The 23285-nt window shown below is 60.8% G+C and overlaps 3 protein-coding genes across 5 annotated transcripts in view; 2 read left to right on the top strand and 1 right to left on the bottom strand.

Annotated features, from left to right (window-relative positions):
- TMEM222 (transmembrane protein 222) overlaps window positions 1-1049 on the top strand; it is an 11914-nt gene extending 10865 nt beyond the window's left edge. For both annotated transcript variants that reach the window (XM_059136428.1, XM_059136429.1), the window contains exon 6: window positions 1-1049. This exon is cut by the window's left edge. Coding sequence is in view for 1 of the 2 variants with exons in the window: in XM_059136429.1 (XP_058992412.1) it covers window positions 1-27 (27 nt within the window). In the remaining variant the exon portion in view is untranslated.
- A 3039-nt stretch (window positions 1050-4088) lies between these two features.
- On the top strand, window positions 4089-12334 carry SYTL1 (synaptotagmin like 1). Of its 2 annotated transcripts, XM_059136328.1 has the most exons (15): window positions 4089-4221; window positions 6238-6470; window positions 7454-7602; window positions 7803-7875; window positions 7961-8006; window positions 8418-8490; window positions 8761-8858; window positions 9004-9117; window positions 9279-9445; window positions 9694-9790; window positions 10152-10310; window positions 10581-10659; window positions 10764-10863; window positions 11697-11902; window positions 12106-12334. In XM_059136328.1, exons 2-15 carry the CDS (start codon window positions 6280-6282, stop codon window positions 12243-12245), a joined length of 1692 nt encoding a protein of 563 aa, XP_058992311.1. In that variant the 5' UTR covers window positions 4089-4221; window positions 6238-6279; the 3' UTR covers window positions 12246-12334. The 2 variants fall into 2 exon arrangements, with proteins under 2 accessions (XP_058992311.1, XP_058992312.1); XM_059136329.1 differs by lacking the exon at window positions 10764-10863.
- A 369-nt stretch (window positions 12335-12703) lies between these two features.
- On the bottom strand, window positions 12704-23116 carry MAP3K6 (mitogen-activated protein kinase kinase kinase 6). The gene is made up of 28 exons (XM_059136326.1): window positions 21947-23116; window positions 21836-21859; window positions 21394-21584; window positions 21102-21270; window positions 20650-20756; window positions 20253-20423; window positions 20062-20174; window positions 19321-19480; window positions 18935-19097; window positions 18747-18854; window positions 18614-18663; window positions 18432-18527; window positions 18202-18289; window positions 17979-18112; window positions 17599-17726; window positions 17205-17341; window positions 16739-16844; window positions 16087-16244; window positions 15784-15976; window positions 15539-15677; window positions 15085-15244; window positions 14729-14905; window positions 14350-14455; window positions 13966-14113; window positions 13759-13871; window positions 13589-13662; window positions 13227-13303; window positions 12704-13021 (listed from the first exon to the last, which is right to left on the bottom strand). The coding sequence occupies exons 1-28, from the start codon at window positions 22181-22183 to the stop codon at window positions 12931-12933; spliced, it is 3618 nt and encodes a 1205-aa protein (XP_058992309.1). The 5' UTR covers window positions 22184-23116; the 3' UTR covers window positions 12704-12930.
- Window positions 23117-23285: the final 169 nt, after the last annotated feature.

Genomic DNA, 23285 nt, shown 5'->3' on the forward strand with positions numbered 1-23285 from the left:
GTCAGCCTCGTCTTCAACCTTCGGTGATGGCTGCCTCCTGGCCCTGAGCCCACCAGGTTCCTGAGGAGGCAGTCGCCACCCCTTTTGGTTCCAGATTTTTTCTTCTCACCCCAAAAGGCAGGGATGGGTTTGCTCGTTTTGACCCAGTGGTCTGGGCCAGATGGACTGAACAATGGCTGAAGAGGAACATGGGGCGGGGGCTGTTTGCTTGTTGTGTCTCACTGGTCACTGAGAAGCTCCCTGTCCCCTCCTTCCCAGACTTGTGACCCCCGCCCTTGAGGTACCCTCTTTGGTCACCTGTTGGAAAGGCCTTAGCTTGCCTCTGTAGAGCTACTCCTGCCACTGCCCACTGGGCTCCCTCTGCCTCAGCCCAGTGCCCGGTGGGGAAGGGGAGCATGTTTGGACCACCGGACAAGGCCGCACAGGGGCCAGAGCTGGATTTGGAGCGCAGCCGCCTGCCAGGGCTCTGGTCCCAGGGTGGGTGGAGTACACTGAGAAGTTTCCATAAGCTAAGCTGCCCTGGGACTTTCACCACTAGTCTCTAGAATGGTCTAATAGGACTGGGTGGCCCCCAGTCAGATGTCTACCAGAAGCTGCACTAGGGGCAGTTCGTGCCCCATCTCCTGGTGTCCTCCAGCCCCTGCAGACCCTGCTTCCTCTTCTCCCTGGGCTTCGCAGCACGTGAGTCCATCTCCCCATGCAGTTGGGGGTCGGGGCTCCCCCAGCCAGCCCAGGGAGATGAGTGATGCTGACATGCCCTGAGTGACCCGCTGTAGACCAGAGCAATGTAAACGGAGCTTGGCTTCAGCCCCAGGCATGGGCCTTGCACAGGCGCACTGGTGATGGCCCCATGGGTCCGGGATGCTGGGGGCCAGCCATCAGGGCAGCCAGTGCCCTCAGGGAGCGGGAGGGGAGCTGTTTCCTCCCACCTGCCACAGTTCCCCTTAACTTCAAGTTGTGGAAAGGGCATGTGCGGCCCCTCACCCCTGCTCCGAGGATTCCTTGCGCGGGGCTCTCTGGGCAGGGTAATAAAGAGTTTGACTCCAGAAGGTGTCTTGTCCTTGTTTTCTCCCTGGTGGGGGCCCTGACTGGCAAAGCCATGGTTGAGTCCTCGTCCAGTGCCTACCTCAGGCAGAGCTTACGGGGATGTCCGCTTCCCTCAGGTACCTCCTGTCCCGGGCCCAGGCTGTGGGAACTCCCCACCCTTCCAGATCCACTCTCCCAGAGCCTTCTCAAGGCAAGTGAGTATGAAACCCTCCCACACTGCTTGTTGGGAAGAACTGGCAGAGCACTGGGAGGTGGGGCTGGGCAGACCAGTGCCCTGACCTGTCCCCTCAGCCAGGGCTGCACCGTCTGGGATAAGCCAGGAGGATCACCGGAGCCCCTGGCCTCTGCCCCTTATCCATCGGTCATATTGCTAGGTTCCCGGTGCTGACCCCCAGCGATCAGGTCACAGCCCCGCCCTCCAGCAAGACGCCAGAACCTGCTCATTTCTGGTCCTTTGCTTTCCACCTGCTGAAATTGTGGCCCTCGTTTCCCAGACTTGGCTTCAAAGCCTCTTCCTTAGTGACGTCTTTCCTAACCCTGCTCTATGTCATGTGTCATTTTAGTTGAACTCGCAAAGGATTTGGTCCCTGAATCCCGAGGATCTTTGGTGTTCATCCTGACGGCAGCCTTGAGGACAGCTGTAGCGGCTGGCCCCCATGGCCCTGGAGGGGCCTATAAGCTTATCACCCTTTGGAGCTGGAGTTTCTCCAGGGCAAGACAGAGCCCCCCACCCCTGTCCCTTCGTAGCAATTCCATTTTCAAAAATCAATTTTGCATACAGGGACTCATCTGAGAGTTGGCTGAAGGGAGAAGGTTCCAGTCTGGAGGACAACCACAGCGAAGTGGGCAGACAAAAGTAGTAAGGCTTGATCCCGCCCAGCAGAACTTTTTTAAAAAATATTTTATTTATTTATTTGAGAGAGAAAGAGCTGGAGCTGAGGAGGGGAGGGGCAGAGGAAGAGGGAGATGCAGATTGTTGGGCAGGAAGCCCAACGTGGGACTCCATCCCAGGACACTGGGATCATGACCCCAGCCAAAGGCAGACGCCTAACAACTGAGCTACCCAGGTGCACCCCAGCAGAACTTTAAATTAGCCTAGGGGAAACAAGATATAAAGAGGTGGCTGAGTGCTTAGTGTGTGCTAGGCCTCATAATAAAGTGTCATTTGTCCTCACCACAGCCCAGTGAGGTCAGTGCTACCATCCCCATTTTATAGGTGAAGTAAGCACAGAGAGGTAGAGTGATTTGCTCAAGGGCACAGAGGTAGGAAGAGTGGACCCATGTTCAAGTCCAGTAGCCTAACCTACTTCCAGAGCCCCCACTCACAACCACGCTGTGGCCGGAGCACAAGGGGTAAAGCAGAGAGAGGCTGTTTTCCAAAGGGCTGGCTACTGTGACCATAGAAAAGGGAGAATGCATGCTGGAGGCAAGCCAGGGGACACTCCCCTGCAGCCGTCTCAGGAGATGGCTGCTGTCACTGCCTTTGTTTTATAAAGGCAGAGAGTGAGGCTTATAGAGATTGTCACTGATCCAGGCCCACCAGGGACCAGGCACCAGAGCCAGAAGTTTAAGCCAGACCTGTTGGCCTCCAGGCTCCTGCCTTCTCACCTAAGCCCAGTGCACATCCTGGAGGCAGGTGAGCCCTGGGAGGGGCAGCGGCAAGTGGGGAGAGCACTCCTGCAGCTGGGGACTAGGGAGCACCAATGGAAGCAGAGTCTTTGGGTAGGCTTCTAAGGATGTGGGAGATGAGGACGTCAGAGCCACACTTACGGGGGGGGGGGGGGGGCCTGGGAGTCAGGCTGAGGAGTAGGTGCAGCCCAAGAGTTAGTCAAAGTGTCTAAGGGAGGCTGGACTGGTTGGGAGCACTTCTGTGAACCAGCCACAGGGTCAACCTGGTTGTTTGCCAGCACCTTCCAGAGCTGAGGAATGACAGATCAAAGCAGGGCACTGAAAGACCCCTCCAACAGCCTTGCATAGGCAGGACTAGAGGGGCTGTGTGGAGGCCAGGAGACAGGGAGGAGGAAGGTTCCAGAAGAGGCTGGGCTGGTACTAACACCTGGGCAGTGCAGGAGCAACAGCAATGGGGGATAGCTGGGGGTGGAGAGGGGGCAGTCTGGGCGCTGGCAGCAGGGGGCTGTTCGTAGCAGTGGGAACTTGGACATAAGAGAAGACTTGGTTGGCGGAGGAGGATACAGAGTTAGGGTCCAGAGCAGCGGGGCTGGGGCTAACGCCGCCCAGGAGACACATGTGGCCAGGGAGGGGCAGTGGTTGTCAAAAGAGACTGTTGGGGACGCCTGGGTGGCTCAGTTGGTTAAGCAGCTGCCTTCGGCTCAGGTCATGACCCCAGCGTCCTGGGATCGAGTCCCACATGGGGGGGGGGGGGTCCTTGCTCAGCGGGGAGCCTTGCTTCTCCTTCTGCCTCTGCCTGCCATTCTATCTGCCTGTGCTCGCTCTCTCTCCCTCTCTCTCTCTGATAAATAAATAAAATCTTTAAAAAGAGAGAGAGAGACTGTTGGAGGGGGGCCCCCTGGTACCCTCTCTATGCTGGCTGGGCCCTTTCTGGCCCTTGGAACAGGCTCTTCACACCTCCACCCCCAGTTTGCATAGGAGGAAATTGCAGCTCAGCATGGTGGAGACACCTGCTTAAGGTCACACAGTGGCAGAGGAGAAACTCTACTTAGGGTCCTCTGACCTGCAGTCTGCGATCCTTCCTTGACCCTGCTTCTTAGAAAGATTTCTAACCTTGCTTTCAAAGCAAGTTCCTCTCAGCAACTCCGCAGGCGGGGTGGGGCGGCCACCCACTCTAGGGATGAGGCCACCGAGGCTCTCAGGGGTTGGTGCCTGTGCTGCTCACAGCAGTTACAGAATAAGTGGGCAGCAGAGCTGGGGCCAAGCCCCTGGTGTCTCCCACCCAGTAGATCAGCTCAGAGATCTGAAAGCCAAGGCTTGGGTGCACCCCCAGGGTGCCGGGAGTCCAGGCCCGGTTTTGCAGCAGGCCCTGCTCAGAAGGTGTTTCCTCCTCCTCTGGGGCAGCTCCTCTGGGCTGCTGGTTGAGTCAGCCTTAGTCCCTCTCTGCTCCGCTCCCCAAGTTCTGCTCTGAAACTCAGCTGCCAGGAGTTCAGGAGAGCCCAGGTCACCCTGCGAAGGTGTCTGATCCCTACTGGACCCCTACAGGTAACACACCTCAGGGCGAAGTTTCCTTGCCAGGGTCCCAAGGGGCAGACATTGCCACCAGGTCTCCTGGGTACCCTCTGGGGCCTTAGGGGTCGGGGCAGGTGGGAGCGGGTCTGGGACTGGAACATTGACCAATGGGTCTGTCCCATAGTGTTGAATGGGAGTGGGAAGACCCGGACGCTGGATTCTGGCTCTAGAAGAAGGAACTACAGGGAGGGGTTGCTGCTGGGGACCCTAGGCTCAGATGCCCACAGCCCAGACCAGGCAGACCTGCAGGACATTTCCCCACCTCCGTACTCCTACACACACCCCCGGAGGACCCCTGGGGTCCCCCAACACATAGCATGACACAGCCCAGACACGCATCCAGCAGAGGATGAAGTACACAGGGTATATACCACACCATGCTGTCACCCAAAAGTCACTGAAGGTGAACAACAGTCACCCACGCGGCGTCACACTGGGACATGGTGCACCGACACACAGGCAGTGACACAATCTTCACACCCACAAAACAAACAGCCTCATAGACGCCTCCGTGTGCAGAGCTGTGTTGTGTTGGTCTGAGACCCTCGCAAGGGCACAATGTCACATGGGCTTGGGCCCCGGGCCACAGAAGAGCCCCGAGCTGTGTGCGGGCAGCACCCAGCACTGAACAGGGCAGATGTTCGGGAAGTAGTGCTAATGCGGGGCCCACGGGCGTTCACACGGGTGTTCACGCAGGATCAGACCGGGCACTCTGTAAAGACAGCCGCACCAAGCCCACGGTGCAGGCAGCAGAGAAGGCGCGCTCAGGCTTGGACACAGACTCAGCAGGGACGGCCCAGCTCAGGCAGCAGCGGTCACAAGCTAGGACTTGCCTGCCAGAGAACGCTCTTCCCATCTTGGGCCTGCCTGGTGCCCTGACCTGGCCTGGGAGTGGGTGGGAGGGGCAGCAGGGGAGGAGAGATGGCCCAGTGGGCTCAGGCCATGCCTCCGCTCTGCCCACAACTCTGTCCCGGGCCCCCCGCCACGTCCACATGCCCCTCGGAGCTGGGCAAATGTTTTCCTTCCGGAGTCAGCATGGTGCCCGGGCAGCCTGAGCTGCTTTGCAGCCCTTGGCCTCTGCCGCCAGGCCCCTGGCCAGGTCCTGGGTCAGGAGAAGGGGGAGAATCCATGTGGCCAGAGCAGAGGGGCCCAGGGGTTGCAGGCAAGAGGGCATCCCTGGCTGGAGGCCTCAGGGGGAGTGGGTAAAGTGGTTACCTCAGTGGGGAGGAAGTGGGGGTGTGGGCTGGGGAGGAGGTTGCCTCAGACAGGAAGGCCAAATGGGCCAGGGCAGGGTGGAGGTGAAGGGTGGAGGGAGACAACCCGTATTGGTAGATTACCAGGGGGTGGGGGGGGTGGGGGGGAGCAGTGAGCAGATCTGGGTGTGTGTTTGTGTGTGTAGCCTTCCCCATGTGTGTACAGGCATATTTCTGCATTGAATTAACCAAGCCTTTACCACTGTCTGTTGTGGGCAACATATGGGCTTTTGAGGTGAGGCGCTGTCTCTGTCTTCAAGGAGCTCACAATCCAGTCGGAGGAGGGGCAATGTGCGTGCAACACTCAGTGTGATTTGTGTGTATCTCGGGTCATGTTTTTGTCCCAAGTTATACATTCTGTGGGGCCTCGCGTGCACGGTTCAGAATATGTCAGGCATGTCCCTGGTGTGGGCCAGGGTCTGGGACCAAGACCGCATAGGGTCCTTGGTGCGGGACAGGTGTGCACTGGCCTGTCCGTATGGCGGTGTGATCTGTGGACGTCTCACTGTGGGTGGGCGTGCCTGCACATCTTCAAGGGTGTCTGTATGTCTGTGAGCCAGTGTGTACCTGGGCCCATGGGTCCATGGGTGTATCTCATGCCACCTCGAGCTCAGCCTTCCTGGAGTCGTACTGTGCCCACCGCCCAGGCATGTATTTGGGCAGAAAAGAGCAGTCAGCTCCAGGATGGGCCCTGTGTTTGGGCAGGGCTTGACCTGCCCCCTTGATCTGCCCCCAGGTCGCCACATGTGCCCCAGCTGATGGGGCACTGTCCCAGCTGATGCCCCAGAGGGGACACCCATTTCAGGAGAGGCTCTGGGCCCTGCCCAGCCGCCTCATGGCGCATGGGCCACAGCCTGAGGCTGATGCACTCTTGGACCTCAGCTTCCTGACGGAGGAGGAGCAGGAGGCCATTGCTGATGTCCTGAAGCGAGATGCCCGCCTTCGCCAGTTGGAGGAGGGCCGCGTCAGGTGAGGCAGGGCAGGGGAGCCCAGGAGAACGGGACATCAGGCACTGGGAGCCCCAGTGTGCCCCTGCTGCCTCCCAGTGTGTGGCCTGTCAGATATCTGGGTGGTTCCTGTTTTCGTCCACTGGTCACCTCCACCCTTAACCAGCGCAGGCTCCACCTCACCTGAGGCAGCTGCCTTCCTGCCTCCAGTCTCACCCTCTCTGACCCACTGGTCATGCTGCAGCTGGAGCTCCCCAGATCTGTCCTTAATGTCCCCTGCTGAAACCGCCCATGGTTCCTCAGCACCTCATGTCAGGAGCCAGCTCCTAAGTGCGCCCGCAAAGCCTCCCTGATTAGTCCCTGCCAGCCTCCCCAGTTTCATCCTCCACCAGTAAGCCCCGCCCCTGATACACATACCTAGAATGTCCACTCGAGCCACTCAAGGGCATCAGAGTCCTTGAATACAGCCTTCTATGCTGTTCCTTCTCCCTGGAAGAGCACAGTGGCAGAGGAGCATGTGACTTAAAAGTAGTGTTTGGGGACAGGAAGACACCTCTTAGCTGTGTAACCTAGGGCAACTCTCCTGACCTCCCCAGCACCACTCTCCTCATCTGTAAAATGGGGCTAAGGAGCACTACCTCCTGGAATTAGGAGGGGGCATTATGCACAGTAGTCACTTAATGAATGATAATTATTCTCCTTCTCTGCCTGGAAAACTCCCAATTTGTCCTTCAAGAACCTAGTCAAATGTCACCTCCTCTGGGAAGCCCTCCTGGATTCCCACAAGCAAAGCTGGCCCTTCTCACATCCATCATGGCACCCACCTCATTATAGTGTACTTGTCTGTTCTGGATTCAGTCTCCCCATCAACCTGAGCTCCTTGATCCAGAGTAAGGATTGAGTCTGATTTGCTCTTGTGTCCCTGGCCCCAGGTACAAGGCCTGGCACAGAGTGGGTAGCAGGAATGTGGTTTGGATGACAACCACACCCTCCCCTATCCCCCAGCAAGCTCCGGGCCTCGCTGGCAGACCCTGGGCAGCTGAAGATCCTGACAGGAGACTGGTTCCAGGAAGCGCGCTCACAACGGCACCACCATGCCCACCTTGGCTCTGATCTTGTCCGAGCCTCTATCCGCAGAAAGAAGAGCTCCATGGGTGAGAGGAGATCCCCGGGGTGAGACTGGCTACACAGAGCCCAGGGCACTGGCTATGCATGTACAGTAAGAGAGGGCCCCTGGTACTGTGTGTCTTTGGGTGGGCACCACCCCTCCATGAGCTCCTGGAGGTGAGTGAGTTTCTCCAAAGGTCAGACTTCCTGAGATCCAGGGTTCACAGAGCTTCTCACCCGGGCACAGGAGATCAGGCTCCAGGCAGCGATGGGGAGGCTGAAGCTGCTGAGAAAGAAGTTGAAGAGGAGCCGGAGCCCAGGTGAGGAGGCCTGGCAGGGGGAGAGGAGGGTGCCTACCAGTCCTCTGGGGTCTATCCCCTGACAACCACCTCTCCCTTCTCCTAGGCTCGTCGTGGACAAGGCACCCCAAGAGACGCTCAGCAAGGCTGAGGTGAGTAATGAGTGACCCTGAAGAGGAGGTGGGAAGTGAGACTCAGGAGACCCTGGTCTGGGCCACTGTAATCCTCCTCTGTCAAATGGGGACAGGGACCTGGCCTCTAAGGGAATCTCAGAATCTGGCTCTTAGGGGTGGTGGGGGACTGAGCTAGGTGAGGTTTAGGACTCCGAAGTTACTGTCTGCCACCAGTGGGACGGAGTCAGACAGGGCATGCCGTGACACGGGACGGGGTGTGACATGCAGGCCCCACTGGTTTGGCAACTGGTTAGCTGGTTACCAGCCCTGCCTGGAGGGCTGTGCTAAATCCATCTGGGATAGCTAGCTGGAGCCTCTGGCCTCTGACCCTATCGTGACCTTTGACTCCTTTGTCACTAGTCCCCACTGTGATCTTCTTGCTTTTTTCAGAAACCTGATTCCCCTTCACCATATGTCCCCCTAAAGTCTTCAGATCATGAGGAAGAGCCCCAGTCCCAGGAAGGTGAGCGGGAGGGTGTGTGTTGGGGACTACAGAGAGGTTTCAGGGACCAGAGGCATCTCTGAAGTGACCCCAACCACCTGTGTTCACCTTCCTTCCCCATCCTACTCTCTCCTTGGTGCGTGTATATGCGTGTGCGTGTGCGGTCTCAAGGGCTTCCCGCAGGACTGGAGCCTGAATCCGCAGGTCACGGGAGTGGCAAAACAGTCCCTCCAAATTTGCTTAGGGGCGGGCTAGAGAGGGCCACGCTCAGTAGCTCATGCCCCACCCCAGCCCCGGGCTCTGGGGCCCCACAGGTCTACACGGAGGAGGCGGACCCAGAGCCGGAGCCACGGCCGCGGGGAGCGGAGTCGCCGCCACCCCCAGGCCAGGTAGGCGGGAGCGGCCGGCGGCTGCTCCCAAGACCCGGAGCGGATTCTGGGCGGGGAGTGCCCGTGCACCAGGCTGAGAGCCGTCGGGGGAAGGGCTGGGAAAGAGAAGACGCCCCGTCACTTACCCCTGCCCCGCGCTCCCCAGACCCAGACGGCACCCGAGATCTTGCAGAACGGGGAGGAAGCTCCCGGGCCCAGCCCCTCCCTCGACCGCATGCTCAGCAGCAGCTCCTCCGTGTCCAGCCTCAACTCCTCCACGGTGAGGGGTGAGGGGGGAGGGCTATGGCCTGGGGACGAAGGAGACGGGTGGGGGACGCCACCCTTCCATATCCCCGCGCGTAGCCCCGGCCTCACCCCTCCCTCGTCCCCTGATCTGAGCAACACCCCCCGCCCCGCGCTGACCTCCACCCCCGCCCGCAGCTGAGCGGCAGCCTGCTGAGCCTGTCGGGGGAGGCCGAGGCCGGCGCGGTGCAGGTGCGCGGCTCCGTGCACTTCGGGCTACGCTACGAGCCGGGCACCGCCGAGCTGCGCGTGCACGTGATCCAGTGCCAGGGCCTGGCTGCCGCGCGACGCCGCCGCTCCGATCCGTGAGTGCCTGACCCGCTCTCGCCGCACCCCCACCCCGCCACTCTTCTTGGCCTATTTTTGTCCGTCTTCGAAGTGGGAGTATCAACGTCCTTGGGAGGCGCGGGGGTTGAGTGAGAGAACTCCTGGAAAGCGCTGCCCGGAAGCCGTGCTCTGGGCTGGGGCTGGGGAGGCCCCCCCGGGGGGGGGGGTAGGAGCTGGGAGGGGCCCCCATTCAGCTCCGGTCCTCTCCTCCCCTCCCACGCTCCAGCTACGTCAAAAGCTACCTCCTCCCGGATAAGCAGAGCAAGCGCAAGACGGCGGTGAAGAAACGGAATCTGAACCCGGTCTTCAACGAGACTCTGAGGGTGAGGCTGCGACGACCGGGCGGCCCCCCATGCGTGAACCCAACGCCCCTTCTTGCGGGGGCCTGGTGGCTGGGGCAGCCAGGATATGGTCGTTGCCCGTCGCTTGGACCCTCCGTTGTGCGGGAGGAACGGCAGGGCGGCCCTCCGTTCGTGGCGTTCCCCAGTGGGTCAGCCCAGTGCTGGGCATGGCGCTAGTCCAGACCTCCCATTAAGGCCCTTCGGGGCTCCCCCAGATTCCATCGTGCAAGGAACGCGGTAGGACAGCCCCCCCCACACCCCGCCGTCCACACTGCCGCAGCGCTGAAGCCAGCGCCAGCCGCCCAGCCGCCGTGGTCCCTTAAAGCGCACCTCTTGTCCCCAGTACTCCGTCCCGCAGGCCGAGCTCCGGGGCCGCGTGCTGAGCCTGTCCGTGTGGCACCGCGAGAGCCTGGGTCGCAACATCTTTCTGGGGGAAGTCGAAGTGCCTCTCGACACGTGGGACTGGGACTCTGAGCCCACCTGGCTCCCTCTGCAGCCCCGGGTGAGGCAGCCTGCCCGCGTGGGGAGACCCAGCGACGCAGGTGTCCCGCCTGCACCCTCCCCCGCCTACCCCCCCCTTTCCTTTGCTCCAGCCCCCTCTGACCCCGCCTTTGGCCGAGCCTCCCCTCGGCCTTGCAACCCTACTGCCCGCCCCCCAGCGGCGGTTGGGTCCCCCGGCTAGGTGCACCCCATCCGGGTCTGGAGACCTCACCCCTCGATGGCCGCTTTCGCTGGGGCCAGCTCCCGCCCCTGACCTGACCGCCTTTCGCAGGTCCCACACTCTCCCGACGACCTCCCCAGCCGCGGGCTGCTCTCCCTTTCCCTCAAGTACGTCCCCGCCGGCTCCGAGGGTGAGTGCCCCGCGAGAGGCCACGCTGGACGGGACCTGGAAGGAGGGGGCCTCCGGTCTGGCGAGGGCGAGGGGCGTCAGGGTCTGAGCCGAGTCTCTGGGCAGGCGCGGGACTGCCCCCCAGCGGGGAGCTGCACTTCTGGGTGAAGGAAGCTCAGGACCTCGTGCCGCTGCGCTCAGGAACCCCCGATACCTACGTACAGTGGTGAGGGGCTTCGGGCCCGTCCTGGCTACCCTTCCTCCCCGCCCTCCCCCACCGCCCACGCGCTCTGGAGCTCCCCACCTCTGACAAACCCCTTGTCATCAACCGTTCTTGATCCGCCCCCAGTCTGATCTTCGACCACTGTGCAGGGGTGAAGGGGACAACTTGAACAAAAGCCCAGAGTCAGAAAAGTTAAAGACTTCCTTCAGGAGCTGCATTTCAGAGTAACAAGCCATAGGACTTGTTGGAGAGCCGAGGCTGGGGACCTGGGAGGTCACAGGGGCTCTTCCATGAAAAGACCTGGAAGGTCAGGCTGTGGGGCTTGGCCCTGAACTTGCAGTTCAGTTATTTTCAAAGTAAGCTCTGGGGGACCTCTAGGGGTGCCTCTGGGTGCTGTCCCACACTCAGAGAGTGAAATATGTCGGACTGGTCAGGTTCTAAGTTCCCAGCCCTGATTTCAGGCACAGACGTTGTTTTCTTTTACTTCTGGGTAATGTTTTATCTTGCAGGGTGGGTTCTGAGGCTTTAAAAAGTTTGGAAACTACTTCTGGGGGCAACAGGGAGCCAATGAAGGTCATTGTGCAGGGAAGTAGCAGAACTGTATTTCAGAGACTGTACTCTGGGGTCCTACGAATAAAAGTTGTAACTTTTAAAGACAAGAGCCTGAGAGGTAGCTGGCCCAAAGGTCCACAAATAGTGAAGGTTTGAGTTCAGGACGTAGGTGAGAGCCAGAGGGCATGGACATTATGAGGGAGAATGAGTAGGATCTGGTGACTGGTTGGTTCTGGGGAGCGTGAAGGGATAGCCACTTGATTGCCAGCCTACCTGCCCCACAGTTCAGTGCTGCCCGATGACAGCCACGCCAGCCGCCAACGGACAAGGGTTGTACGACGCAGCCTCAGCCCTGTGTTCAACCATACGATGGTTTACGATGGCTTCAGGCCTGCTGACTTGCACCAGGCCTGTGCTGAGCTTTCCCTCTGGGACCATGGGGCCCTGACCAGCCGCCAGCTGGGCGGCACACGCCTCAGCCTGGGCACTGGTAAGTGGGGCAGGGCCCCGGGAGACCTGATGCTGAGACCGGGCTTAGTGTGTGGCCTTGGGCACTTCTCCACCCTTCCCTGAGCTTTGATATCCACTGTGAGCTGGGAGTGGCAGTGGGTAATCTGGGACCCAGCAGGCATTCCTTGGGACCTAGGGTGTCCAGGGTAACCATGTCCTTCACCCCTGTCTGCACATATCCAGGGAGCAGCTACGGGCTCCAGGTACCCTGGATGGATTCCACAGCGGAGGAGAAGCAGCTGTGGCAGATGCTTCTGGAGCGACCATGTGAGTGGGTGGATGGCCTTCTGCCCCTCAGAACCGACCTGGTCCCCAGGACATAGCTGCTCTACAAGTTCCACCACACTCCTCTCTGGACCCCCATCTCAGGGCCTGCCCTTGGCCAAAACCAATAAAGTCTATTCTAAGGGCAGCAAGAGGCTGATGTCTGTTTTTGGGCAGCAAGGGCGATGGCAAGAATGGGTGAGGGAAGTGAGAGGGAACAGGTGAAGAGACTTCAGACTCGGAAAGACCTTAGGAAGCTGGTCCCAGAACCCCCGGCCCCCTATACCTCAGAAGTTGCCAAGATCTGGGGTGTCTGGGTGGCTCAGTGGGTTAAGCCTCTGCCTTCAGTTCAGGTCATGATCTCAGGGTCCAGGAATCGAGCCCCGCATTGGGCTCTCTGCTCAGCAGGGAGCCTGCTTCCCCCTCTCTCTCTGCCTGCCTCTGCCTACTTGTGATCTCTGTCAGATAAATAAATAAAATCTTAAAAAAAAAAAATTAAGTTGCCAAGACCCAAGCATACAAATGTATTCTGTTTAATAGTCTGCCTGGCCATACTTGATCGGCTTGCGGGTATCTCTATGGTTGATCCCCCCCCAATATCGCTAGGTCTGGGCCCTACCCTGCCCCCACCCGCCTGGCCTTCTCCTGTTGGCCCTGAGTCCTGGGGTAGGTGAGGTGTATCAGAAGCTGCTTGTGTCTTCTCCATGCAGCCATCCTTGGGTCCTGCCTTCTATCTCTGAGCTCTCATTCAGCCTCCTGTTGGCCAGGGGTGACTGGCATAGATCCTGCTCGCTGGGCCAAGATGGCTCTCCAGATACGGCACACCATTCCTCCCCTGGGGAGAGCAGGTTCAGTGCGGCTCAGCCAGAATATGGCCTACCCCACTGTCTGCCTGATGTGCCTCCTGCCCCCGGGGGACACTGTGTCCATGTAACTTCCAGGGAGGAACTGAAGCAGACATGCAGCCTGGTGGGGGGGGTGGTCAGACTCTAGCCACCAAGAAGCCATATGCGTGGGTCCCTGGAGGGCTCAGGACATACCTGATGCGTGTATAGATGAGGTCATCTCGAGTGGCACAGGTCAGCAGGATATGGAGGGTGAAGCTGTGGTTCAGCAGCTGGTTGTGGACAAAGACCCAGATGCAGAAACAGTAGAAAAGAAAATCAGAGGGAGATGTGTCCAGAGACCCAGGTACTAGCTCTATGGGGCTACTAATGTGCTACACGGCAGCCAACGCCCCTTGGCGCTTGTTTCCTCATCTGCACCATGGGGGGTACACTAAGTGGTCTTGTGTACTGAGATTCTCTGCATGAGGGAAAGAGTGAGAAGAGCTGAAAGATGGGCAGAGATGGAGTCTCTGGTGGGTGGGGGTCAAGGACTTGGCCAGCGCTCTCCCCCTCACCATCTGGATAGTGCCTGAATCCACATTCAGTCCCTGTAGCCACTGCACCAAGCCCTGGTCCACCGTGAGAGCAGCTGTGGAGGAGAAGTCAGGCGGTCAGTCCAGGGGTACCTCCTGGCAGAAGCTTCCTGGCACTTGCCTTGAGTGTTCTCCAGCTGTGGCACACTCACCAGGGGGCTCTGGGGCCAGGGTGCAGGTCCCTGTCTCCCTGTGTACCCGCTCCAGAGCTTGCTGCACCAGGGCCTGGCACTCCCGCTCCTTCTCGGCCAGGACCTCTCGGAGCCTGTAGGAGAGCGCAGAGGCGGGGCCAGTACGATGGAGAGGAGAGGGAAGGTGAAGCTGGCCCAGAGGGCACAGGTAAGTCCCCTGGGCTTTACCTGTCAGTCTCTGCTCGCAAGAGGCCCAGCCGCACCACTGGGGTTGGGGGGGCCTTCTCTGGTTCCCCCGGGAGCCGGCTGATGGTCTCCTGCTGCTTGGACTGGGGTTCCTCCTCTGACCTCGGTGGGACCTCCTCTGTCTCCTCTTCTGCCAATCCAAGTGACTGGGATGAGCTCCCGCAGGGAGAGAGAACGCCCATTTTGGACACTTCCCCAGACACCCGGCAGAGGGCGCACGGCTCTGGGTACCCAGCCATTCATTCCCGCCCGGGTTGAGCTTAACCCCCACCACCACGCCCCCTACCGGCCCCTGGCGTGCATGTCAAGCCCCCAAGGGGGTCACACCCTCGCCGGCAGGCAGGATAGCTCCACTCCTGGGGTTACCTGGGCCCAACACGGCGAGGGCTACCCGCACCGCTCGGCTGAGCAGCGAGTCCAGCACGAACATCCAGTGTGGGCGGATCTGGCGCCAGCGGAGGATCTGCTTCACCTGGAAAGGGAGAAAGGGCGCGAGGGGGGGGACTCAGAGGTGGGGCTCGAGTCGGAAAGGCCTAGAAAGTCTTGAGCCAGAGGTGAGTCGGGTAGGCAGGCTTGGGGCAGAGGGAGGAGCTGGGAAACTAGGACGGGATAGATGTCCCTTTCTTGACGGCTGTATCTTCACGGGGAAGACAGGCGACCTTGCAACAAGTCCTTGCACATTCCCAGGCACAGGGAGCTGACTACATCTTAGTGGGCAGCCCGAACCGGGAGAAGGCTCCCTCACCGCGTCCGGGAAGGCGAAGAGCGGTCCGTGCAGAAGTGCAGGGCGGAGGCCTTGGTCCCGCAGCTGCCCTTGCAGCGCCCGCAGCTCCTGGGCCAGCTGCCGGCGGTTGGGAGTGTGGATGTGCGCCCCGAGGCAGCGCAGTAGCTGTTCCACATGATTCCTGCCCAGCCGGGGCCCCTGGGGAGGAAGAGAGGTTGTCATGGGTGGGTTTCCCCCTGAGTCAAGAGAGTGGCAAGTGGGGTGCAGGCATAGGGGAAGCCCTCTGCGGACTTGCTGGCCTGGCCTCACCACCAACAGGGGGAGGAGGGTGGTGTTGTGTGGCTGTTGGTGGTGGTGGTTGGGACGCGCACACCCACCTGTTCCTGCTTCAGGCCCAGACTCTCCGCCAGCGAGGGCAGCTCCTGCTCCAGCACCGCGGCCAGCATGGCCCTGCGCTTGCTCTCTTGGTGCAGCAGGCTCAGCCCAGAACTCTCCTCAGGGGACGTGGGCTCCTCGGCCCCCGGTTCCTCAGGCACCCTAGTGCAACCGGGGAGCTGCGGATGGAGGGCAGGTGGCCACGGCGCCCGGCCGCCTCCACCCCAGGGTCTGAATCCTGGCTCTTTTGAGGCCAGCCTCCCAGGGGTAAGAGAGAGGAGCCTGGCACTGAGGTGGCACAAGAAATGCAAGTCGGAGCCTCGGCGAGGAGGCCCCCACTGCCATCCTTGCAAGTGGTGGGAGGCACCCAGGGCCCTGAGGGGGGCTTTCCCCCCGGAGGGAGTACAAGAGCAAACCCAGATGAGGCAAAGCCCCTCCAAGACCCTGGGTTCTCACCGGAGCTGGCTGGTGTCTCCATAACTGAGGCAGCGCTTCGGGGGACTGGGTGGGTGCTGAAAGGGTGCCTGAGGGCGTGGGAATGTCTGGGGCTGGGTGGTCGGGTCAGCTGAAGGAGTGGGGCTGGCTGAAGGGGCATCTGAGGGAGGGAGGAGGCTGTCAGCCTGGGCCCCCAATCAGCCCTCCCACCTCCACAGCTTCTCTCCCTCAGCCCCGTGCACCCACTTCCTTCACCTGCATCTTACCTGAGGGCCGCAGTGCATGTCTTGGGGAGCCGGGGCTGCGGCTCCTCCTCCCCGGCTGCAGGAAGGGGTCCCCCAGCAGTGCTTGAGCACTGGCTCGGAGGCGGGGGTCTGGCTCAAACGTTCGGAGAAGAAAGGCTTGGGCCTCCGCTGACAGAGAAGTGGGCATTGGCGGATGCACCTTGTACATGCCCACCTGGGAGGGGTCAGGGAGGACGGAAAAAGGTCAAGTTTCGAGGTGTCCAGGGCCCGGTTTGTCGCCACGCCCCCCGCCCTGTGAGCCAGGCCATGAGTAAGGGGTCTCACCTTAAACATGGCCGCCTGTGGGCTCCCTAGCTCATGGAAGGGGGGGCGGCCTGTTGCCATCTCGATAACAGTGCAGCCCAGTGACCAGATGTCAGCTGCCTTCCCATACCCTCGTGGGCCCTGGTCAATGATTTCTGGTGCCATATACTGGAGGGTCCCTGTGGTAGAAGCCGAGCCCTTAATGCTCATCTATGCATTAGACGACGTGGGGTGACAGGGGCTCTCATCCTCTAGCCACCAGCGCCCACCCTGAACTCTGTCATCCAGATAATCCCCACCACCTACCCTGGGGGTCAAACACCTATCCTGAGTTTCCTCACTCATCTTGGGCTCCGTCATGTTCCGACTCCCTCACGCACAGTACGGCCCACCACACATCTGGGACAGCGTCATCCACTCTGAACCCATCACACACTTCTGCCCACACTGACACTTCCTAGGCGCATTTCAGACACTAAATTCGCCATCGTGGACTACTCAAGCTCTAGTTCTAGACTCTATCACCTCACCCCCGGCACAGTCACTGGCCCTTGGTTCCATGTCCCACGAGGGCTCTAACTCCACAGCCAGGAGAAACACCATTCCCCGGAAGGTCCTAAGAGTTCTTCTGTCCCAGGTCAGCATCCCCACTCCCCACCCCACACCCCATTACCTGTGAAGGTCTCAGTGCAAGGTGTGATGCCCGCCAGCCTCTTGGAGGTGCCAAAGTCAGAAATCTTGAGCAGCCCACTGAAGGTGTTGATCAGCACATTGTCCCCCTGAGCAGAGTGGACCTTATGCTCAGTGGACGTCAGGCCGGGCTCCGGATGGCGGAACCGGACCCTGTCCCTGTATCCCACCTCCTACGATCGCAGCCTGACCCTGCCTCTGTCAACCTCCTCCCTCTGCCACCGCACTTATGACTTCCTGGGTGCTGGCACCCGCTTTGGCTTCAGGTCTGAAGTTCTCTCATTCCCTTGGGAGCCTCCCTGGTGAATTCCCCCACCCTTTGCAAAGGGGTCAGCCTTCTGAATGCAAATTGCTGTTCTCTGTCTGGACCCCTGTGTTCCCATCAACCCCCAACCCCCCCCCCCCCCCGCCACCAGCAACAGGACTCACTTTGATGTCTCAGGACTTACCTTGATGTCTCGATGCACTATGTGGTTGTCATGCAGGTAGCTGAGGCCCTGCAGGGTCTGGCGGGTGTAGAAACTGATGGTGCTCTCATTGTCCTGCAGGGGGCCCCACACCGACCGCAGCAAGGAGGACAGGCTGCCTAGGCAGAGGCAGTCCAGGATCATCATCACCCGCACCTCCTGACTCCGGCCTTCAGCTCTCTGCTCAAGGCCCAGGCACACCCCAGCCATGGCCCAGACTCCATCCCCACCCAAGTGCACAGTGTCAGCTAATTCTGAGCTACCCCACCCACGCAGGCTAGGATTCATTTTCCCCTAGGGTTCTCCACCCCCTTCCTGGCCCCATCCCCCTGCCCCACACTTCCAGTTCCACTGCCATCCCACACTGGGCACGTACCTCCAGGCACTTCCTCCATAAAGATCTTGAGGTAGCCGTCCTGGCTGGTGGAGCCCAGGTAGCGCACGATGTTCTTGTGGCGAAGGCGCTTGTGCAGAGCAATCTCTTCATGCAGGGGCTGAGAGAACCTGGGAGCGGGGAGCAAGAGAGGAACAGGCCACTTTGGGGAAGAGATGCTCACCCAGCTCCAGCGCCAGGCAGGCCAGGCCCCCAGGACCTGCCCCAGCCACAGGCCCCTCTCTGACCTTCTCCTCCGTATCACCCAGCCCACAGGCCCCCTCCAGACCTCACCACCCCGCGTGTTCCCTGCCATTCTGCCCACAAGACCCCTTCCCCTCGGGCCCTGGGCCCCGCCCGTCCCGGGCCCCTGCACACCGCACCTGCTGTCCCGCTCCGGGATCTCCTTAATGGCTATGCGCACCCGCGTGTGCCGCTCGCGGCCGGCGTACACCACCCCGTAGGTGCCCTTGCCCAGCACCAGTCGCTCACCCGTCTCCGTGTACTCATAATCAAACTGCGGGGGACGGGTGATATGGGGGCTCAGTGAGGCCCCCCAGCCCTTCCCCACCCCCACTTCCGGCGCTCCCAGGCCCCGCTCCTCACCTCCAGCACCTCCCCCACACCCTCTGCCTCTTCCGCGGGCGTTGTGGAATCCGGATTTGTCACCAAGGCTTGGATCAGGCCGCAGAACCTGAGGGTGGGGGAGGTCAGGCCGAGGGGAGGAGCACCTTGGGCGGAAACTGTCCCCTCCCTGGCCGAGAGCACCCAAGGAACATGTCCCTTCCCTTCCCTCACTCCCCGGGCACCCCAGCCATCCCAGAGGCCACGCGCACCACTGGCAGTGCCCCACGCTGGGAAAGCAGAGCTGCACATCCTGCGCAGGGGGCAGCGCGTAGAGGAAGCAGCAGCGCTCATCCCGCTTGGAGGAGCTGGGAAGGGAGGAAGAGCCACAGTGAGTGCTAGTGGGCCCGCGGCACCCCACTCCGGGGACCCCGCCAGAGGCCTCACCTCTCACCTGACCCCGCAGATGGAAGCCACTGGGAAAGTCCAGCTGGAGGGAACGTCCTGGCAGAAGAAGCTGGGTCTGAGGAGGGTGCTGGGGGACTCGGAGAGTGGTTTGGGGAAGGGAGGCCCAGCAGTGACTTCACCTGGGGTTCGGGCTCCAGCAGGCTCAGGGTCACTGCGCTCACTGGGTCGGTACCCTGAATCTCCAGCCTGGCAGGCAGCAGCACCTTGTTCATCTCCAAGACCAGCACCTGCACATGATGAGGAAGGGGGTGGGTTAGAGAGGCCCCACCCCTCTCCCAGGTCCCACAACCGCACTGGGCAGCCTCACCAAGCACTGGTCCCCTTGGGGACAAGCCGTCTTGAGTGGCTGACAGGACTGCAGCAAGAAGTGGAGCCAGAAGTGGGCACGGTGCGGGGGTCCTTCAGGAAGCTCCAGCGTAGGTCTGAAGTGCTGGTACAGCAGGAAGGTTTCCATCATGGACACCAGGTACCTGCCAGCATAGTCTTGTCCTCAACTCAGCCCAGGCCCCAACTAGCACTGCCTGGGAGAGCAGACCGGCTTGGAGGCAGCCAGAACGTGGGCACCGGGTGTGGTGGGCCCTGGTCTGGAAGGGGCCATGTCACCGGCTCAGGACTTAGGCTAGAATGCGGGGGTACATGTGTGCAGGAGCAGGCAGCTGAGGCCGGGCCCAGACTGCAGAGGAGGCCACCTACCATATGGGAGCATCGAGCTTGTAGAGCTGCTCTGCGGCCAGCGCCACCTGGGCAAGGTCATTGGCGAGGATCTGAGCTCCCAGGTAGAAGCCTACATCCCAGTAATACTGCATCTTCTCCACAGAGCCTTTTCGGGCCAGCAGGCAGCCCAGCTTCATGCCTGGGAAAGAGGGGTGTGGGACCTAGGGAGTGTGGCTGTGGGTTTGGGCAAAGCCCAGGTGTGGGCCACGACATCCATGTGGGCAGGAACACAGAAACAGGTGAGGGGCACCTGGGTGGCACAGTTGGTTAAGCATCTAACTCTTGGGTTTCACTCAGATCATGATCTTCGGGTCGAGAGATCAAGCCCTGCATTAGGCTCCATGCTCAGTATGGAGTCTGCCTGGGATTCTCTCTCCCTCTGCCCCTTCCCCTGCTCTGACTCCCTCTCTCTCTCAAATAAATAAACACATTGTAAAAAAAAAAAAAAGGTGAAAACTTAGGTATGACTCTCAGGTGGGAGTAGGAGCTCGGGCACAAGGAAGGTCTAGGGAACTAGTGTCTGTCAAATTTGGTGTGTAAGGAGCACAGGTGTGGGCTTTGGCACACTTGTGGCCTCAAGGGCTCATGAGGGCCCAGGACGGGTATGAGGGTCCAGGTGTGGGTTCTGGCAGAATAGGTCCAAAAGGGACAAGGCCAGGCTCCAGCCCGGTGTCCTCTCTGCCCGCGCTCTCCCCTGGCCCGTCCAGGGCTGGGACTCACCTATGAGCTGGAGCTCCTCAGAGTCCTCGAAGCGCTGGCCTGCAGCGATGAGCAGCACAGCCGCATTGATGCCCGAGTGGAGGCTGGGCTCTACGTCAAAAGCCTTTCGATACCTGGGGTGGAGGTGGGGGTGGGGCCTCAGGGCTGGCCCGAGGCCCACAGCCCCATTCTCCAGCCCACGGTCCACTTACCAGTGGTAGGCCTGCTCCCGGTACCCAGCATCCTGGAAGCCAGAGCTGAAGAACATGTCCTTGTAGACACGGCCGCACATGCAGCAGAGGTCAGGCACCACGGAGCCCTCGCTCTGGACCAGCGGCAGCAGCACGGCCAATGCTTTCTCCCGGTCCCCAGGCCTGTTCCTCCTAGGGAAAGGGGAGCACGGGCCGGGGCCTTACCTGATGACCCCACCCCACTCTAGCCATGACCGCCTAGATCTGCCGACCCCCCAGGCGGCAGTCCCATGTACCATCAGTGGGATCCCAGTCAGCAAAGTCCTTGAACAGCACGAATCCCACTCAGCAGGGACCTCGCATGGCAGAGACCCATGTCCCTAGGAGGCTAGGACCTGAGCCTTGTTCTACCACTCACCGGTTTAGGGCAAACGTATAGTGGAAGCAGACGTTGTGCTGCTCGGCCACATCGCAGGTAGGCAAGGCCTTCAGGGTCTCTACCAGCTCAATGATGGCCGAGTAGTCCTGCGGAGGGGGACAGTGCACACTGGCACGATGGCCTCTGGGGGGGGGTCCCATCGCCCCCCCAGGCACTAAGGGAAACCTTGAGTTTGGGGCCCCCTCCCATCCCTGAAACCCCATCTTCCCACCCCCACACCTGACACAGAGAACCCGCTCTGGGCCTCCACTTTCCCATGCTGGGAGACAGTGACATGATCGACCCCTATTACAGACAAGGAAACTGAGGCTCAGAGACATGAGCCCCCTGCTCAAAACCACCAGCACATGAGTGGCACAACCAGGAGAGGGAATGGGTCTTTTCTGAAGTGGGGTGCGGCTGCTCCACCTGCCTTCCTGTGCGCCACACACCTGCACGTCGCGGTAGGAGAGCAGCAGGTTCATGACGATGTCGGGGCTCAGCAGCTCCACGCTGTCCAGCCTCCGCTGCAAGCGAGCCAGCTCCTGCCGCAGCTGCTCCCCGCAGAAGCGCTCCCGGGCCCTCCGGATGTCCTGCCGGATGGTTTCCCGGAAGTAGCCACTGAGGGCCCCCGGCAGAGGAGGGAGGGAGGGAAGGGAAGAGAACGATGGGGCCTGTCCCTCAGCCAGGCCCGTTGTGCTCTCGCCAGCCTCCTCCTGGTGCCCCCTCTCTGTACCCCATTACCAAGAGTCGGTAGGCGTGGTCTCCAGCAGCCGGACCAGCCGGCCCACGAGGGGCGTAAGCAGGGCCTCGGTGCCCACCCCGGCCTGGACCAGCCCATCAGCCAGTCCCCTCAGGAGGCCCGCATCACCGCACAGCACTCGGCCTGCGGCTGTCACCACATAGGGAATCAGCGTGTAGCTGCCGACACAATCCTGGGGGGAGGGAGGCAGCAATCAGGGCAGATCAGAGGTCAGCACCCGGTTATAGAGCGACAGTGAGGAGGTGAGAGGTCAGCACCAGAGGGGACTGGAACAGCAGAGAAAGGGCACACGTCGTGAGCTTGGCAATAGGGAACAGAAGGCCACATGGATGTCAAGGGAATTGGGTCAGAGGTGACTGAGGAGGCCAGGAAAGGTAGTGGCGGTGGAAGGGCATAATGGAGCGGAGAGTGGATTCTGCTCACCGAGTTCTTCTGGAAAACATCCTCCTGCAGAGGACAATCCAATCAGTATCCTGGGTAGCCGCTGGCCCCCTGCCCCCGCCTACCCCCACCCCCAGACACCCCGCCTCCTACCCGAAGGGCCTGCAGGTCCGGGAGGTCAGCCTGGGAGCAGAGCAGCACGTTGTTGGTCATGCTGAAGCTCTCCCGCACACCAAGGTGGTAGAAGAGCGAGGGCTGCGCCAGGGAGCTGCTCACCTCCAGCACCACCACGTCTGTGGGGGCACAGGCGGAGGCCCTGAGCCCGGAAGCCCAGCTCCGCAGGCAGGGGAGGAGCCTGGGAGGCTGTCCTGGCTTAGATGGCCTCCCCATTTGACTCCAGCAGGGTACAGTTTCGCTCTGGCCTCAGTTTCCCCTTTCTAGGTCCCTCTGGCTCTTACACAGAACGGATATTATCTGCGGTGTTGCAGGAGAGGCTTGAACTCCACGGGCTGGGACCCTCATCCCACTGCTTAGAGCCTGCGAGTACGGGGCACGGTGCTGTGCCTGTGTGTAGAGCTGTTTCTATCTCTGTGTGTGACAGTGTCTGTGAGGGCCGGTGTGTCAACATATGTGCGACGTGGGAGTCTAAGGCTGTGTGGGTCTTTGTGTCCTCGAGGTCGAGTCAGCCTTCATCTTTAGGCTGTGAGTTTAGGGCCGTCAGATAAGCTTGGTTCCCAGACTCCTGGATGAACAAATAAGTGTCGGGGCGGGGCGTCCGGATTGGCGGAAGGGAGGGGTGACCAGCACGGGACTAGCCACCTTTCTGGCCCCGCCCCCTAGCAACCCTGCTCAGCCTCCAGCTCCGCCCACTACCTCGCAACTTCTGGGGCCTCATAACCTAAACTTCGCCCAGAATCCCGCGCCGAAGGGTCCCTTCGTTTCTCTTTCTGCCTCTCTAGACCGAGCCTCGGAAGTAGTGTGTTACCGCCCCTGGACTCCAGCGCCCCCCCCAAGGACCGCCCCTTTCCCTAGTCCAAGCTCCACCTCCCCGGATCCGCCCTCACGAGCTCCGCGCGAGATCGACTTGAGGCTCAGCCCTCCAACCCCACTCTTGAGATACTACACTCTGACCGGCTCCCAGCCTCGCCGCAGTCCTAACCCCGCTCCCCAGGCACGGTGCCGACTCCAGAGTGCTTTAAGCCCCAACCCTGAACCCCGAAGGCTCCGGGCCTGGATCCACTAGGTCCCAGCCCGAGCCCGGCCGTGCTCCAGATCCCCTAAATTCCGCTTTTATCATGCCCCTATCTCGAACCCCTCAGCCTAGCTCACTTTGTGCCCCCCGGACCCCACACCCGTCGTCTCCCAGGCGTCGCCGAACCACGCCCCTTTCGGCCCGCCTCCGGACTCTAAGCCCCGCCCCGGGCCCGCCCCCAGCGCGAGCTCACCCGCGTTGTAGAAGGAATCCAGCGCTGCCGTGTCTCCCAGCGCCAGC

Source organism: Mustela lutreola, chromosome 10 (assembly GCF_030435805.1).
Source record: "Mustela lutreola isolate mMusLut2 chromosome 10, mMusLut2.pri, whole genome shotgun sequence".
Classification (NCBI taxonomy): Eukaryota; Metazoa; Chordata; class Mammalia; order Carnivora; family Mustelidae; genus Mustela; species Mustela lutreola.